This window comes from Lampris incognitus, chromosome 2, assembly GCF_029633865.1.
Source record: "Lampris incognitus isolate fLamInc1 chromosome 2, fLamInc1.hap2, whole genome shotgun sequence".
Lineage (NCBI taxonomy): Eukaryota > Metazoa > Chordata > Actinopteri > Lampriformes > Lampridae > Lampris > Lampris incognitus.
In genome coordinates this window covers 81,855,087-81,873,344 of record NC_079212.1, presented here as the reverse complement: position 1 = coordinate 81,873,344, position 18,258 = coordinate 81,855,087, and the positions used below count along the sequence as shown (strand labels likewise).

The window sequence follows — 18,258 nt, the reverse complement described above, 5'->3', positions numbered from 1 at the left end:
GACAGTGTGGAAGAGTGGGGTAATTGGCCGGATACAATTGGGAAGGAAAAAGGGGGGGGGGGGGACGGTTTGTAGAATTTTTATAAAAATTCGGCAGACTGATGGGGGACAGTTCCAAACATCCATTCACAAATTTTGGAGTCCTCTTGCACCACCAACAGGCAAAAACATGACGTCTATTTGTGTGGATAGCTTTTCAACCATTTGACCTCTTCTCTGACCTTATTCTTTTTTTCATCTGATTCCTTGGGTCATGCTGAGTTCAAAAAAGCATTTTCTATTTTTGCTAAATTGGACTTTTTGACATTTTGAAGTTTGTCCAAAACATTTTTTGCTACTCTTAACTGGCAATTTTGTCCAATATTTGCCATTCATTGTAAAAAATGTAAATAAGGTCAATATATGCTTAGTTTTAAAAGAAAAGATTTACAAGCATTAAATTCAAGTCCCACTGAGACCAGTTTAGCTCCATAGATGGAGCTGAAGGACAAATGTTTAAATATTCAGAAACTCCTCTCGTCACTGACAATGACTAGATAAGTAAATATCCAGCAGAAGTGATTTATGATTTTTGAGTTATCAGTTTGTTTGACACTAGCACTCCCCGTACACGCTAATCGTGCACCACTCAGGTGGCTGAACAATCTTTTTCCACATTGTAAAACTGTGATTACTACTGCAGTTTTAATGCTACATAGTAGATATCTAAATGCCCAGCTATTCTCACTGCCACTATATAAATATTTAGAAATGATGCCACTTTAAGTTCTGGAGTTATAAAGCATTGAATTAGGCATTACACACAATACACGGATATACTAGCTGCAAGCAGCAGTTACAGCACACGTGTAAAAAGTGAGATGTGTAGTGGAGCTCATGTCATTTCAAGATGTTGGAGAGCGTCTGCGATGAGCAGAAGAAAATGAGATGCCATACTTACCATTTTGAACATTTTAATAGAATTTTGCTGTATACCGTTGGGTCCATAAATATTTGGACAATGACACAACTTTCATAATTTTGACCCTGTAATCTATCACACTGGATTTGACATAAAATAATCAAGATGCAATTAAAGTGCAGACTTTCAGCTTTAATTTGAGGGTATTTACATCAAACTTGGAGGATGGGTTTAGGAACTGCCAACAACTTTCATACTTAGTCCTCTCATTTCAAGGGACCAAAAGTAATTGGACAGTTGGCTCAAATTCAGCAAAGTTGGTTGGACGGCGCTTCACAGTACAGATGGACAATGACCCAAAACATACTGCCACAGCAACCCAGGAGTTTTTCAAGACAAAGAAGTGGAATATTCTACAATGGCCAAGTCAATCACCTGAGCTCAGTCCGATCGAGCATGCATTTCACTTGCTTAAGACAAAACTTAAGGCAGAAAGACCTGCAAACAAACAACAACTCAAGACAGCTGCAGTCAAGGCCCGGCAGTGCATCACAAAGGAGGAAACCCAGCGTTTGTTGATATCCATGGGCTCTAGACTTCAGCTAGTCATCGCCTGCAAAGGAATCTCAACTAAATATTAAGAATGAACTTTTTATTTATGATTATATTCATTTGTCCAATTACTTTTGGTCCCTTGAAATGAGGGGGCCATGTATGAAAGTTGTTGCAGTTTCTAAACCCTTCCTCCAATTTTGATGTAAATACCCTCAAAATAAAGCTTAAAATCTGCACTTCAATTGCATCTTGATTGTTTCATTTCAAATCCACTGTGGTAGATTACAGGGCCAAAATTATGATAATTGTGTCACTGTCCAAATATTTACGGACCTAACTGTATGTCAGCATCATCAGTGCAGTGGAAGCGAATGAGGCTTAATGACTGAGCTCCCATCATTACACAGAGTTTCCAGCTGCATTCTTTGTGTTTGAAGTAACAGGTTTGTAAAATTGACAACTACAAGCATTGACGCAATATATTGCACTGGGGCATCTTTGCACAGCCTGCAACTTGGATACTGTCTGCTGTGGTAGCCTGCCTGTATGGATCTGGTGTTGGATACCTGCTTTTGGGCTGCCATGATCAGAACCTCTGTGCTGTCCTTCAGACTGACCTTTTCCACACCATACCAAACTTGGCAAACCATCTCTTTGTCCTCTGCTGCCTGACAGGATCCAAGGTGCAGGTTGTGCGAAGATGCCCCTGAGACAGTCCAGCACAGGGTGTAGCAGGGTGTAGGATGCAGGCTGGGACAGCATACCCCGAGAGGCATAACCAAGTGGGCAGGATAGTATACAGGAATGTTTTTGCCCAATATGGACTGGAAGTCCCCAAGTCCAGACAGGAAACCCCTCCAAAGGTGGTTGAGAACAGCAGAGCTAAGGTCCTGTGGGACTACAAGTTCCAGACAGACAAGCAGGTGCTGGCCAACCAACCACACATAGTGATTGGTGGATGTTTTATATATATATATATATATATATATATATATATATATATATATATATATATATATATATATATATATATATATACATATACACACACACACACACACTCACTGGCCACTTTATTAGGTACACCTTGCTAGTACCGGGTTGGACCCCCTTTTGCCTTCAGAACTGCCTTAATCCTTCATGGCATAGATTCAACAAGGTACTGGAAACATTACTCAGAGAGTTTGGTCCATATATGATAGCATCATGCAGTTGCTGTAGATTTGTCGGCTGCACATCCGTGATGCGAATCTCCCGGTCCACCACATCCCAAAGGTGCTCTATTGGATTGAGATCTGGTGACTGTGGAGGCCATTTGAGTACAGTGAACTCATTGTCATGTTCAAGAAACCAGTCTGAGATGATTCGAGCTTTATGACATGGCGCGTTATCCTGCTGGAAGTAGCCATCAGAAGATGGGAACACTGTGGTAATAAAGGGATGGACATGGTCAGCAACAATACTCAGGTAGGCTGTGGCGTTGACACGATGCTCAATTGGTACTAAGGGGCCCAAAGTGTGCCAAGAAAATATCCCCCACACCGTTACACCACCACCACCAGCCTGAACCATTGATACAAGGCAGGATGGATCCGTGCTTTCATGTTGTTGACGCCAAATTCTGACCCTACCATCCGAATGTCGCAGCAGAAATCGAGACTCATCAGACCAGGCAACGTTTTTCCAATCTTCTATTGTCCAATTTTGGTGAGCCTGTGCGAATTGTAGCCTCAGTTTCCTGTTCTTAGCTGACAGGAGTGGCACCTGGTGTGGTCTTCTGCTGCTGTAGCCCATCTGCCTCAAGGTTCGACGTGTTGTGCGTTCACAGATGCTCTTCTGCATACCTCGGTTGTAATGAGTGGTTATTTGAGTTACTGTTGCCTTTCTATCAGCTCGAACCAGTCTGGCCATTCTCCTCTGACCTCTGGCATCAACAAGGCATTTTCGCCCACAGAACTGCCGCTCACTGGATATTTTCTCTTTTTCAGACCATTCTCTGTAAACCCTAGAGATGGTTGTGCGTGAAAATCCCAGTAGATCAGCAGTTTCTGAAATACTCAGACCAGCCCGTCTGGCACCAACAACCATGCCACGTTCAAAGTCACTTAAATCACCTTTCTTCCCAAATCTGATGCTCGGTTTGAACTGCAGCAGATCGTCTTGACCATGTCTACATGCCTAAATGCATTGAGTTGCTGCCATGTGATTGGCTGATTAGAAATTTGCGTTAACGAGCAGTTGGACAGGTGTGCCTAATAAAGTGGCTGGTGAGTGTATGTGTGTGTGTGTGTGTGTGTGTACCCCGATCAGACAAAACATTAAAACCACCTGCCCAATATTTATTAGGTTTCCTTTATTAATCCCCTTACAGAAATTCAGTCACTGCAAATGAACCCATCCTAGCTGTGATCTGTGTAGCTAGGAGCAGTGGGCTGCCACTTTCATGCTGTGCCCGGGAACCAACTCCAGTTTTTTTCCCATTGCCTTGCTCAGGGGCACAGACAGGAGTATAAACCCTAACATGCATGTTTGTTTTGATGGTGGGGGAAACTGGAGCACCCGGAGAAAACCCACTGCAAACACGGGGAGAACATGCAAACTCCACACAGAGGACGACCTGGGATGACCCCCAGTGTTGGACAACCCTGGGGTTTGAACCCAGGACCTTCTTGCTGTGAGGCGACAGAGCTAGGCACTGGGCCACCGTGCCGCCCAATATTGTGTCCGCTCATGCTGCCAAAATAGCTCTGACCTATTGAGGCATGGACTCCACAAGACCTCTGAAGGTGTCCTCTGGTATCTGGCACCAAGACGTTACAGATCCTTCAAGTCCTGTAAGTTACGAAGTGGGGCCTACATGTATTAGTGGCATAATGACCGAAACCAATGACCATTTTCATATTCAAATATGGGTGTGGCCTTAAACTAGAGTTTCAAAGGCCACATGTACTATTCACAGAGGATTAGGGATGGTTGCAATCACAGCACAGCATTACAAGATGGTGACAGATGTATAACGACCAAAACCAACGACCAGTTTCATGATCAAATATGAGTTTAGCTTTAACTAGAGTTTCAGAGGTCATGTGTACTATTCACAGAGGGTTGGGGTTGCAATCACAGCATTGTAAGATGGTGACAGATGTACTCTTGCCCCCCCCCCCCCCCCCGGTTCAGGGGTGGTCGTTTCCTCTTGGCCCTGATTGCCATGGGTCAAGTATGAATTCATTTCATTGCATTGCTGATTGGAAACAGGAAATGGACCTTATATTCTCATCAATGCAATTAGTTTGTATGATACTTGAAACCCTTATTGGCCTTGACATCAACTACAGTTTAACGCTGGATCACAGATCAAGTCATCAGTTCCTTGCAGACATGGTTGGTCACTTGTGGCACTACAATACTTGGTCCTTCATCATTGCTTGCAGCTATGTTAAGGTTTGCAAGCCCCAAAGAAGTTAAACCCCTGTTGGAATTGTTCTTTTTATTATTAACCTCACTTTTTATGTACTTTGGATGATCATGGAGCACACAGTTAAGTCATGACCAAAAAAAAAAAGGCTTCCACAGACCTCAAAGGGCACTATATTAAGTGCCAAATTCAAATGACTAGTATATCTTTTTAAAAAAAAAAAAAAAAGCTGATGAGCGTAGAGACGCTTCCTGAGCTAATAAAATACCTCTGAAATGACCTGCTGTCGTACAAGTTCATCAATATAAAATACCTTGGAAATAACCTACTGTCATACAAGTTCATCAATATAAAGCTAAATGGTGGCAATCTGTTCTGCCAAAGTCACTTTTACTAATTTTCCAGTATTTTCATGTAACCTTTATTCAATAGATAAAAGATCCGTCTTTACTTGCTGCTGTTGTATAATCTTACATACTCAGCATTGCATGCTCACCATGTATATCCAATCCTACAATGAACATTTTCTGACTAATAACATAGGTGTAATAACATAGATGTAATAACATAGGTGTAATAACGTAGATGTAATAAGATAGATGTAACGAGCTGCATTCAGTTTACTTCCATTGTTTTTATAACTTGCAGTATTAGAACAGCATGTTATGAGCAGCTATACTGGTTATTGCTTTTACTAATCTTCTGTTCCGTCATTTAAAATGCATCATCAGATGGCATGTTCACACTATCAGACATCATCAGTTCCTTTATGAACAGTGATGTCAAAAGCTTTTGTCTCTCTTCACATATTTTTAGTTTTTATGTTTACTCTTACATTTTTGCAGGCGAGGCACTGGCCCAGGATGTCCTTATATGTGACTCAGGAAACAAGTGATGTGTCGTTCTACATTGAGCATCCATCCATTCCACTCCAGGGTAGGTGATGAGTTCAGAACGCGGCACTAAAAGCATGCGTTGCTTTCTTTAGTGGTTGATCTCTGAGAGCACCATTGCTCATCCTCCAGTGTTTGTCTGTAAACTAGGCCCTGAGCTGGAGGAGCTGATGGTGGAGGGGTTCCTGCTGCAGGTCACGCTGCCTGAGACACAGCAGCTGTACAGATACCTGGTCCATAAACTGGCTAAACCACCGCCTGATAGCCCCACATATGGCAACAGCACAACAAAGGACCAACAACACCACCACCATTCTCACAGGAGCCCCAAACACACTCAGGTAAGTGCTTCCAGCTCTGCTCCAGCTGAAGTTCATAAAGCTGACAGGTCAGGCTTCCTGTCCACACTCTGAGAGCATGTATCAATGTCAATGCAATGTTGTGGGATTTGTGTTGTGTGCAGAAGGGAACTTCCTGTGTCAAAAAAGAGACATTGAACCTTCAGAGCAAGAGGACCAAACGACGCAAGGAAAGTTCAGAATCACAGCAAAGCGACAAAGCCAAGAAATCTCGAAAGAAAAGCTCAAAGAAAAGCAAAGACAGGAGGGAAGGAGCCACAAGGCCCTGCTCTCCAACCAGCGCACTGTCTGAGCCTGTTCCATCAGATTCAGAAGAGGACTACTCGCTGTGCGCTGCACCCTGGTGCAGGGAGCCTGAGGCCGATGAGGTTTGTCTCCTACCATGCTGATATATTGTTTTCACCAGTCAGTCTGTTGGGATTATAATTTAATGCGAATTGTTCTCAATTGTTTGTTTGTTTGGGTTTTTTTTGTAAGCAAAGTCAGAACTCTTCTCTTAAGGTGTCTTTATGCTCAATAATCCAGGTATGAAAGTCACAGAAAGGTGAATCAGTTCATCTGGACACAACGTTTATTGAGAGAAACATTTCATCATCATCTAAGGCCCCATTTAGACTGCAGTCAAATCCGTTTGTTTCTCAAATCTGATCTTTAGGACTGACTGTCCAGACTGTTATTTGCAAGTGATCAGATCGGATTTGGCTTTGTTCAGACTGCAGCCACATCATCGATCGATCTGCATTGGTTGCTGTGGTTACGACATAGGCATGGGTACGTTGCACGTTTATTGTGTGACGTAATATGCTGGCGACTTCTGTGCAGACGGACAAAAAAAGACGGACAACAACAAAACACCATGGAGATATGTCATCTCACCCTTCAGCCATTGTCAAGTCGCGGTGCAGAACTCCTCTGTCGCATCAGACAATATCAGCGACGGAGGAGGCTGGTATATACCACAATGTTACATGCTGCAGTCACGGCAGGCTTCGCTAGGCAGCGCGAGGTGTGGTGCAACCCAAAAAGTGTTGACTGGTGGGAAAAAGTAGTCCTTGGGACATTTGACGATGACAAGTGGCTTGCCAACTTCGGAATGCGCTGGGGAACATTTGATATGATCTGTGACCACCTACGACCAAATCTCGTACAACAAGACAGCTCAGGCGGGCAATATGTGTGGAGAAGTGGGTTGCAGTTGCCCTGTATTGGCTAGCCACTGGGTCAGGATACCGAACCGTTGCACATCTCTTTGGGATGGGAAAAGCGGCTGTGTGTGTGAATGTGCATGAAGTTTGTACCGCTTTGTCTACACTGCAAAATGAGTACTTCAGGCTTCCAGTGGGCGATCACCTGCAAAGCATCATTTGTGGCTTTAAACAAGGTGAATATTACTTGAATATTAATATTAGCACCGCCTACACTACCGTTCAAAAGTTTGGGATCACCCAAACAATTTTGTGTTTTCCATGAAAAGTCACACTTATTCACCACCATATGTTGTGAAATGAATAGAAAATAGAGTCAAGACATTGACAAGGTTAGAAATAATGATTTGTATTTGAAATAAGATTTTTTTTTACATCAAACATTGCTTTCGTCAAAGAATCCTCCATTTGCAGCAATTACAGCATTGCAGACCTTTGGCATTCTAGCTGTTAATTTGTTGAGGTAATCTGGAGAAATTGCGCCCCACGCTTCCAGAAGCAGCTCCCACAAGTTGGATTGGTTGGATGGGCACTTCTTTGAGCAGATTGAGTTTCTGGAGCATCACATTTGTGGGGTCAATTAAACGCTCAAAATGGCCAGAAAAAGAGAACTTTCATCTGAAACTCGACAGTCTATTCTTGTTCTTAGAAATGAAGGCTATTCCATGCGAGAAATTGCTAAGAAATTGAAGATTTCCTACACCGGTGTGTACTACTCCCTTCAGAGGACAGCACAAACAGGCTCTAACCAGAGTAGAAAAAGAAGTGGGAGGCCGCGTTGCACAACTGAGCAAGAAGATAAGTACATTAGAGTCTCTAGTTTGAGAAACAGACGCCTCACAGGTCCCCAACTGGCATCTTCATTAAATAGTACCTGTTAGAGCCTGTTTGTGCTGTCCTCTGAAGGGAGTAGTACACACTTTTGAACGGTAGTGTATATTATGGTCATAGTTACATAAACATGAATTGTTTAGTTGTGAACCTAGGAACTGAAATAAGGAATTGATTAGACCTGATAAGACACTGTAAGGACAAGCGATGACAAGAACCCCAATATACCTGTATTCGCACTGGTTATATAGTGTGGCGAAATTAACTTTCTGTTCTATTTGAGGTGGGGTTTTCTTTGTCTGTCCAGGGACTGTTGTTCTCCATTTTTTAGATTGTCTTCCTTCTCGTTGCATGTGGGTTTGAACTTCCGCGTTCAGAATCTGACGTTAACGTGTGTTGGGTTGTGTCGTGTGCGAGTGAGGTAATGGACAGTTTGAAATCCGATTTGAGTGGCTAGAGCGTCTAGACTGAGACACATCTTTAGAAATCAGATTTGAATCAGATATGAAATCACCTCTGAATGTGGCTCAAATCTGATTTGCAAAGATCAGATTCCAGTGTGTTTTTTGCTGTTCAGACTATATAAAAGAAATCAGATTCCAATCTGGATTTGCCAAAAATCCAATTTGGGCTGCCAGTCTAAATGGGGTATAAGTGACCTCTTCAGTCTCTGCTGACTGCACGTGTCCCACCCTTATAAACCACACAGTGGCATAACCACCCAAACCATGACCGGTTTCATATGCAACTCATTAACTGGAGTTTCAGTGGCCATGTGTACTGTTCATACAGGATTTGGGAATGGTTGAAATCACATCATTGTAAGATGACGACAGAGGTACTCTTTGGCCAACGAGATCCAGGCAGTGGTTACAAGAAAAAAGGTGACATATTGTCTTGAAGCTGTTAGAACAGGACAATGCTACTGACAGAATGTTGTACCACAGTTTATACCCAGGGGGTGCTACTCCTAGTCTGTATGGGTTACCTAAGATACATAAACAGGATGTGCCCTTACGGCCTATTGTTTGTATGATTAACTCAGTGACCTATAACCTCTCTAAGTTTCTGGCATCTATTCTTAACCCGTTGGTAGGCAGTAATGAACATCACATGCAGAACACTATGGATGTTGTGGATAAGGTGAGGGAGATCATTATGGAGAGGGATGAAACAATGATCTCTTACGATGCTACGTCTCTCTTCACGTGCGTTCCTGTTGATGAAGCAGTGAAGGTAGTCCGTATGAAATTACAAAACAACCCCACCCTTAGCCATAGGACCACCCTTAACACTGACGAAGTGTGTCTGCTCCTGAATCTGTGTCTTCAGTCCACGTACTTCACATACGGGGCAGTACTATAGTCAGAGGCATGGGTGTGCTATGGGTTCCCCAGCCTCACCTGTAGTGGCCAACTTGTATATGGAGGAAGTGGAAAAGAGGCTCTGATGTCCTATCCAGGGACACTACTTAGCCATTGGTTCAGATTTGTGGACGACACCTGGGTTAAAATTAAATCTCAGGATGTAGCACATTTCACCAAGCACATTAACTCTGTGGACACCACATCAAGTTCACCAGGGAGAGGATGTGAAAAATAACAGTTAAGCCTTCTTATGCTGTGAAGTTGTAATTGGTGATGGGGGACATTTGATGATGTTTACCATAAACCAACACATACTGATCAGTACTGAAGGTTTGACTCTCATTATCCACTGGAGTACAAACTAGGAGTCATCAGGACGCTGTTCCACCGAGCTGACAATGTCCCCACCGCCACAGCGGCCGGGGAAGGGGAGAAATCCCACATTAAACAGGCCCGGTTAAGTGTGGTTATCCTAACTGGGTGTTTGTCAAAGCCAGGAAGACCCCAAACGGTGCACCAGCCGATGGAAGAGAGGAGAAGGACAACAGCTGCCTACGTTTAAACCAGCGGTGATTCCGTATTTGGTGGGAGTGTCGGAAAATCTGAGATGTGCACTTTTCAAACACCGTGTCTCAGTTGCTTTCAAACCCCAAAACACGCTGCGCCAGAAGTTGGTCCACCCCAAGGATCAGGTCCCCCGGTACAAACAGAGCAATATAGTGTACGCTGTTAAGTGCCAGGAGGATTGCTGTGACTTGTACATTGGGGAAACCAAACAGACTGGTCAAGAGGATGGCACAACACAGGAGAGCTAACACGTCAGACCAGAACTTCACAGTCTACACCACCTACTGTAGGTGGTCTACACCACCTACACTGGACACTGGCCCGTGTCCACTCTTTAAAGGATGAGGATGTGCGCATCCTTGATAGGGAGGAACGCTGGTTTGAATGGGGAGTCAGAGGCCATCTATGTGAAGAGGGAACGACCATCCCTGAACCGGGGGGGGGGGGGGCAAAGAGTGCATCTGTCACCATCTTACAATGCTGTGATTGCAAACATTGCCAAATCCTCTGTGAATAGTACACATGACCATTGTAACTCTAGTTAATGCTCACACCCATGTTTGCATATGAAACTGGTCGTTGGTTTGGGTTGTTATGCCACTGTATTGTTTATAAACACACTGTGTTGTTCATAAACGCACTTGTGTTGTTCATAAGGGTGGGAGACTGAAGAGGTCACTTAGATGATGATGTCAACGGATCTCTGAAACGTGGTCCAGATGAGCTGTTTCGGCTTTGTGATCATCTCTGACGGGTGGAGTGTAACAGTGCATCAATTGAGTGTGTTGTGATAACACACGTCTTTCTTCATCTTACCCCACTGTGTTCTCAGGTGAACTGGGTCCAGTGTGATGGTAGCTGCAACCAGTGGTTCCACCAGGTGTGTGTAGGACTGTCTTCTGAACAAGCGGAGAAGGAGGACTATATCTGCATCAGCTGTACGCAGCCAGACTACGTCAGGGGGGAATAAAGACCAAAAATCTACTCTGAAGGATCAGTAGATTTGTTACAGGCCACAGCTCGTGCGCATATTGGAACTTTGTGCCATGTGGCGCCCCCTTTTTACAGTTTGACTTGCCCTTACTGACTATGGTGCTATTTACTTTTCCAGAATTGCAAATTAATTTTGTCACTGTTTTTTCCAAAACCTTGTGAGACTTGATGCAGATTGTAAAAAAACAAAAACAAAAAAAACAAAAACAAAAAAATGATTTGAGAATTGACAGTGCAGGGATTTTTTTTTCAACCAAAAATGTCAATTTGACCACACATTTTTGAACACCCTGGATTTTTTTACATGCATCTGAAAAATGTGAATCTTTATCTTGTAGAGTTTATTATTTATCTGAGCAATAACTGAACTTGTTAATTGAAGTTCGGTTTTCACATTAAGCTGTATTTGTGCTTGGAAATTCATTTGGTAGGATGTTCTTGAGGAAAAAGTTGAACTCTGACAGATGTTGACTTCATGATGTTACAGGTCAGTCAGTATTCGTCAACATGGATGACTCTCCAGAGTCCAAACCGAGGAATGGTGACGATGAGATGCAGGATTCAGACTTCCTCACCTATTTGTTTTGATACAGCTGGTGTTGACCAGACGTTTTGACTAAACCCTTTTAAAAACACTGATACGTCAGGTCTCCAGGTAATGGAATGGAGTAGTTCTTCAGTTTTACCGAGGGGGTACCTTTTAGTCTTGGATCCCTAGTTTCTAGCTGTGGGAGGTGCTTGCTCATGTTCACAGCACTGGGCTGGGCTGCCCCACGTTGTTGGAGTGTTAAGTTCTGTTGTAGGGTGTTTCCCCCCCTTTAAGAGCTAGGATGAAAATATTGTGTGTTGGACTTAGATTTAACACAGACTGTGTGATTTAACTGCCACGGGTATATGACCTTCTGCTCCTTTGGGTAAATAATATAATTTCTATGTTGCAGTTTGCATTATAAATTAAAAAGTTGTTCACTTAAGTCTAGGCTTTTATTTATTTATTTACTTTTGCTTATCCCCCCCTTTTTTTTTTCTCCCCAAATATCCGGCCAATTACCCCACTCTTGTGAGCCGTCCCAGTCTGTCCCACCCCCTCTGCTGATCCGGGGAAGGCTGCACACTACCACATGTCTCCTCCAATACATGTGGAGTCACCAGCCGCTTCTTTTCACCTGACAATGAGGAGTTTCATCAGGCGGACATAGCACATGGGAGGATCACGCTATTCCCCCCAAGTCCCCCCCCCCCAAACAGGCGCCCCGACCGACCAGAGGCGGCGCTAGTGCAGCGACCAGGACACATACCCACATCCGGCTTCCCACCCGCAGAGACGGCCAATTGTGTCTGTATGGACACCTGACCAAGCCGGAGGTAACACAGGGATTTGAATGGGCGATCCCTGTGTAGGTAGGTAACGGAATTGACCGCCACGCTACCCAGGCTCACTCATCTTTAACAAATGTTTTGCCAGTTTATCCGTCTTGGCTGACTTACGGTGAGTAAATTTATGGCATTTGGAATCACTTGGTTTAAAAAGATACATCATGGCTGGCGCACCAAAGTTGTCAAAATAACTGGTCTTGTATATTTTCTAGGAAATGTAATGCGGCTGCTGGATACATTTCCTGAGTTGGGCTTGGCCCAGAGCCATTTTTAAGTCTTTTGTGACTTGACCAAGTCACTTCAGAAAAGTCACAAGTTTGTCAGGGCAAGTCGCAAGATTTTGAGCAGGCTGGTAAAGTCAGCTACACATTCACTTAGGTCTCATAAACGAAACAACCTTTAAACAAAAATAAAGCACATTTCCAGTTGTGGAGCAGTGGGCAATAAGCTGCCATCTTATTTTCATCCGAATAAGCTGTCCGCTGAATTTGAGAAATTATATTGGTCTCTGCACACCGACAAGTGTTTATGGACCGTCACAAAAGTACACTGCTGGAAAAAAAAGCAGTAGATCATTGTTAGACAGCTTCCATTACATTTTGATTAAGACCTCTTTGATCTTGCATACAAAAAAAAATCACAGCTTCTGTATTGGAAACCAGGGTCTTCTGTGAACACATGGCTTTGGAATTGTGAGACAATGATTATTAAAATTCCAAATTGAGGATGCAACGCAGCAACTCCATTTTGAGGATGAACTGTATGTCACTCATGCCTACAGTCAATCTGAGGTTCATGAGCTTCTCATCAGTAATCGCTTAGATTCTAAAGTCAAATACGGACAAATGCACGATTTATGAATATCTAAATGAATAATTCATATGAAATAATGAATTGTTAAATGAAAGGTAAACAGGAAAAGGCAATCTTTTTGATCACTTGACAATGAATCAACATGAATGTGATTTATTTATTTATTTTATTGAACAATAGAACATTTTACAGGAAAAAACAGGTATAATATTACATATCACGTATTAGGTTCAATACAGTTATACAACTATGTCAAGAGACTACAGTTATCAGACAGATAAATAAAGATAATAATATAATAAAAACTAAGAACAGACAACAACACAAAGCCGGAGTACATATGTACAAATCTAAAACAATCAGACGTTTCGGGGGAAAAGGTTTCATGGTAATTCGAGAGCTTATTGCTTTTGTTGTTGTTTACAAGGCTGAGAGTTTTAAGAGTAGAGTTCAGTTCGTGGAGAAAAGGAGCGATCTTAGGTAATGATTTAGAGAATTTCTGTTTGTGAATGAAAAATTTTACATATAAAATAACAAAATCAGATATTCAAGAGCACAATCTTTTGGATTGTCATAGTAACAGATGATATCTCTAATGTTAAAGGGGTAGACAGAGTTATGAGACTCTAGATCAGTCCAAAATTTATGGGATATTTCACAATCAAATAAGTGCGAGATGGTTTCTGTATTGTGTTTACAAAAGGTACAAGAGATAATGTCTGTAAACTTGGCAACAAAACAGTTAGCAGGGTATATCTTATGTAAGATTTTGAAATGTATTTCCTTGGCCTTGTTGGAAATACAGTACTTGAAAGGTAAAAAAAAGCCAAGCCCTTCTCCAATTTGTCCTCCAGAAAAAATTGCCTCTAGGTACAGTTTTGTTCTTTCTTTGAAAAGTTTGGCGAATATGCTTATTGTTACACTTTCTATCTATTAGTTCAATTCCATCCAACATCAGTAAAGGTTGTGTTATCTTATTTTTGCTATAGCTCAAGTGGTTTTTCACAATTGAGTTAACTCTTTTGGAGTTAAGGAATTAAATTCTCTGAAGGGAATAGGAAAACTGTGTATAGACATAAAGCGTTCATACATCAAGATATTGCCATATTCATCAAAAATATTGAAAATATAATTAATATCTCTTTGGAACCATTTAGGGAAGAATAAGGATTTGTTTCAGGTAAGTATGTCGCAGTTATTCCAGAGAAAGTTTTGTGGGGTGAGAAATTGTGGACACAAGACAGCTTCCAGGCTAGAAGAGCTTGCTGATTGAATTCTGACAAGTTAACTAGCCATCTGTTTGGCAAATAATTACAAATCAAAAGAAAAGAAAGACCTCCAGTTTTCTTAAAGATATGATTTGGGATGAAATACCAAACTTAATCAGGATTTTTAAGACACTTTTTTAACCAGTTAACTTTAAAAGTATTAACAGTATCAAAGAAATCTAGAACTTCAAGACCTCCTTCTGCTTTACTATTGGAGAGAACACATTGTTTAAGCTTGTGTGATTTATTCTTCCAAATGACATTTAAGAAAGTTCTATTTACTCCTGTGGCTGTAGAATCATTTACAAATAAAGATAAAGATGGACACACAAAGCAAGACAGGCCCTCTGCACTGGAGAGGAGAACTCTACCTAAAATAGATAAACCCCTTCGAAGCCAAAGATTAAAGATTGACTTGGTCTTTTTTAATCTGTTTGAGAAATTTAGATGTTGTTTAGCTATATGATTTTTAGTTATATATATATATATATTCCCAAATAATTAAAGGAATCTTTTACCAGGATATTTCCAATTACAGAATCGTTACAATCATGCAGAGACAAATTTTCACATTTGGACACATTTAGTCGTAGACCCGAGGCATTGGAACATTGGTTAACCAAGTTAATAGAGTTACTCAGTTTCAAGTTATCGAAATTCCTTCCAAACTTCTGTCATTCATGATATTGATTGATAATAATGTGGTAACGAAAATAAATAAGAAGGGAGAAATAGGGCAGCCTGGACGGACCCCTCTGTTAATCTGGAATCTTGTAGAGGTATTAAAGATAATTATAACAGAACTATTAGTATCTTTGTAAAACATATTGACAATGTTGACAAAGTTATTTTCAAAACCAAATGCCTTAAGGGACTGTAAAAGAAATTTGTGTTCAATTGCGTCAAAGGCCTTATAGAAGTCTAAGAACGAAATAAGTGCTTTAGAATTAACCACCTGCATAATCCAACAGATCTAGTATGAGTCTTATGTTACAGCTAATATGCCGGTTTTTCATGAATCCTGTTTGAGTTTCGGCTGTAATAGAGTCTAGCCCGCTCTTTAATCTGTTCGCATATACTAATGCCAAAATCTTATAATCAATTGTTAAAAGAGTGATGGGACGCCAATTTTCGATTGATAAGGGGTCTTTATCGGGTTTGGGGATAAGAGATATAATAACGCCTTGCTTCACTTTAGCCACCATCTCTCCCTGACTGATGCATTCTTGGTACATATGTGACAGTGGGCTTTGAATAAGTTCCCAAAAGTGAGTATACAATTCGACAGATAAACCGTCGATTCCTGGAGACTTTCCTTTTTTCATTGAAAATAATGCATTTTTAATTTCATTAGTTGATAGGTCAGAATCGCAAATAGCCTTACATTCTTCATCAATTGAGGGGATATCAGTGTGTTTTTTTCCCAGGAAACTTGCACAGTGTTTAGCATTAAAGTTGGATTTATATAGTTTTCCATAAAACTCAGTGACAAAATTACAAATTACCTTTGGATATTTAAAAGGAGCTCCGTCAATATTGACAGCAGTTAATGACTTCCTTTAAAAATTTATTTTTTCAAGAGTAAAAAAAAAAATTGTGTCCCCCCCCACCATTTGGCTCTAGATTTGATAAACTCTCCTTTTGCCATGTCCAGATAAATTTGATCCAGTTCAAGTTCTTCTAAAGTAATGTTTTCTTTTGTCAGTAGAAGGTCAAGTTTTTGCATCAAGTCAGCTTCTTGTATACTTTTTTCTTTTAGTTCTTTACTTGTTTTAATAGCTACATATCTGACTTTATATTTAAAGAATCCCCATTTTTCTTATAGCTGTTATTTAAGCCATCATTGAGGATTTCGTCAGCAAGTTTTTTTTAATAGCGTCATTGAATGAAACACTTTTCAAAGAGAATTGTCGAATTTCCAATATCCTCGCATGTAAGCGGTCTCCTTAGCACCTAACTTCTAGATTATTTGCTTATGGTCTGATAATGGGGCACACAAATGATTCACTTCTTTCACAAATTGAAGGGTAGAGGAGGAGATTAGAAATAGATCAATTCTTGATTTTAAAGTTGGTCTTCTATTACACCAGGTGAATTCTTTTATACTGGGGTTAAAGAAACGCCATGCATCAGCCAAGGAGAGGTTGAAGCAGAGCAACGAGACAAGGCTGTTGTTCTGTGAAGTTTGATTTAGTCTAGGAGGGTATCTATCTTTCGTATCACCAGGACATTCATTAAAGTCACTGCAAAGAGTTCTATATGAGCCTTGATACTTTTTGTGTAGTTCCTTCAATTTGGATGTTATTTCATTAAATAAGACCTTGCTGAATGCTTGTGAATTAAACCCATATACTATATTACAAATAATAAAGGTGGCGTTGTCTTGCTTAATTATTATAGCAATCCATCTACCGTCACAAGAGGGCACTGCCTCAAGGACACCCCCTTTAAATTTATGTAGACAAATTAAGAGCCCAGCTGAATGATTAGTGCCATGGCTGAAATGAGCCAAGTTACCCCACTGTATTTTCCAGAATTTTGTATCCGATTCACAAGAATGCGTTTCCTGAAGTAAAATGAAATCAGCCTCAGTTCTTTTACACAACAAAAAGTTAGCTTTCCTCTTGGTAATATCCCCGATACCCCTGACATTTAAAGGCATGGCATTAAGAGAATTAAACGTAAAATCCATAGAACAGGAAAAGAAAGAGAAAAAAAAGTTAAGAAAAGTGGTTTACCTGTAGCTGATTGTACACTAAGAAACCTTGGGATGTGCTGAAGGAAAACCACCAGGAATGAGGTGGTGATTAACACCCGTTTGAACTGGCTTAAGACAGGAAAACAGGAAAGGTGATTCTGTATTTAAACTATTGTGGATTTAAGATAAAGATAAATCAAGTGTTAGTTTCGGCAGGAATATAGAAAAAGCTTTTCAAGTTTTGGGCACCAGCAGTAATTAACCTTATTAACTGCAACTGAAATGCATGGTGACTAGCATGTCAGCTAAAAACTATTAACCTTCATAGAATCTTCGTTTTTTAAGTCACACCCAGGGTCTTCGGGTGAGCCGGGACCCGACTTATGTTCAACCATTCTAAAGTAGTTATAAACCCAAAAAAATCCTACTAATCATAGTTTGTTCTTCATTACTAACAATTCAATCAATATTTTTTATTTAGTTTTGTGTCTTTCAGGCAGACAATAGAAGGGTTTTGTGGCTACCACCCATATACCATTAATAAAGAGCTACTCAAGTTTATTTATGTACATACATAACACACATATTCCAACTTCTTGTTCTGAACATAGGAAAAAACCCCAAAAATAAGTGAAATGAGAGGAATTCTATTGAAAAGTAAACTTCCATTTAGAGAAAGAGTGTGTGTGTGTGTGCCTGTGTGTGTGTATGAAAGACGAAAAAAATAAAATTAATTATTCCCAAAACATGAGTAACATGTAGTAACGATGTACTTTGTGCAAATATGTTTTGCACATGTCCCGCATGTCGTGGTTGTCTTGACGTCGTCAGACGGCTTGCAGACCTTGCATCTCTTCCTCTCGTTTTTTCCTCCAGCAGCAACCTAGAAAGATGAGGATGATAATTACTCTTTTTGCCAACTCTCATCCTTTGACATGTGTGTATACACACACACGCACAAACACACTCTTACTCAGGCACTGGTGTACTCTGGGAAGCCCTTTCTGGGATCTCAC

The 18,258-nt window shown here is 41.0% G+C and overlaps 1 protein-coding gene across 1 annotated transcript in view; it reads left to right on the top strand.

Moving 5' to 3' along the window:
- kdm5ba (lysine (K)-specific demethylase 5Ba) overlaps nucleotides 1-12,053 on the top strand; it is a 67,926-nt gene extending 55,873 nt beyond the window's left edge. Inside the window, exons 24-27 of the mRNA XM_056272847.1 lie at nucleotides 5,717-5,807; nucleotides 5,915-6,105; nucleotides 6,228-6,491; nucleotides 10,926-12,053. Of these exons, the coding sequence (XP_056128822.1) occupies nucleotides 5,717-5,807; nucleotides 5,915-6,105; nucleotides 6,228-6,491; nucleotides 10,926-11,063 (684 nt within the window). The 3' untranslated portion in view covers nucleotides 11,064-12,053. The remainder of the gene's footprint in view (nucleotides 1-5,716; nucleotides 5,808-5,914; nucleotides 6,106-6,227; nucleotides 6,492-10,925) is intronic.
- Nucleotides 12,054-18,258: the final 6,205 nt, after the last annotated feature.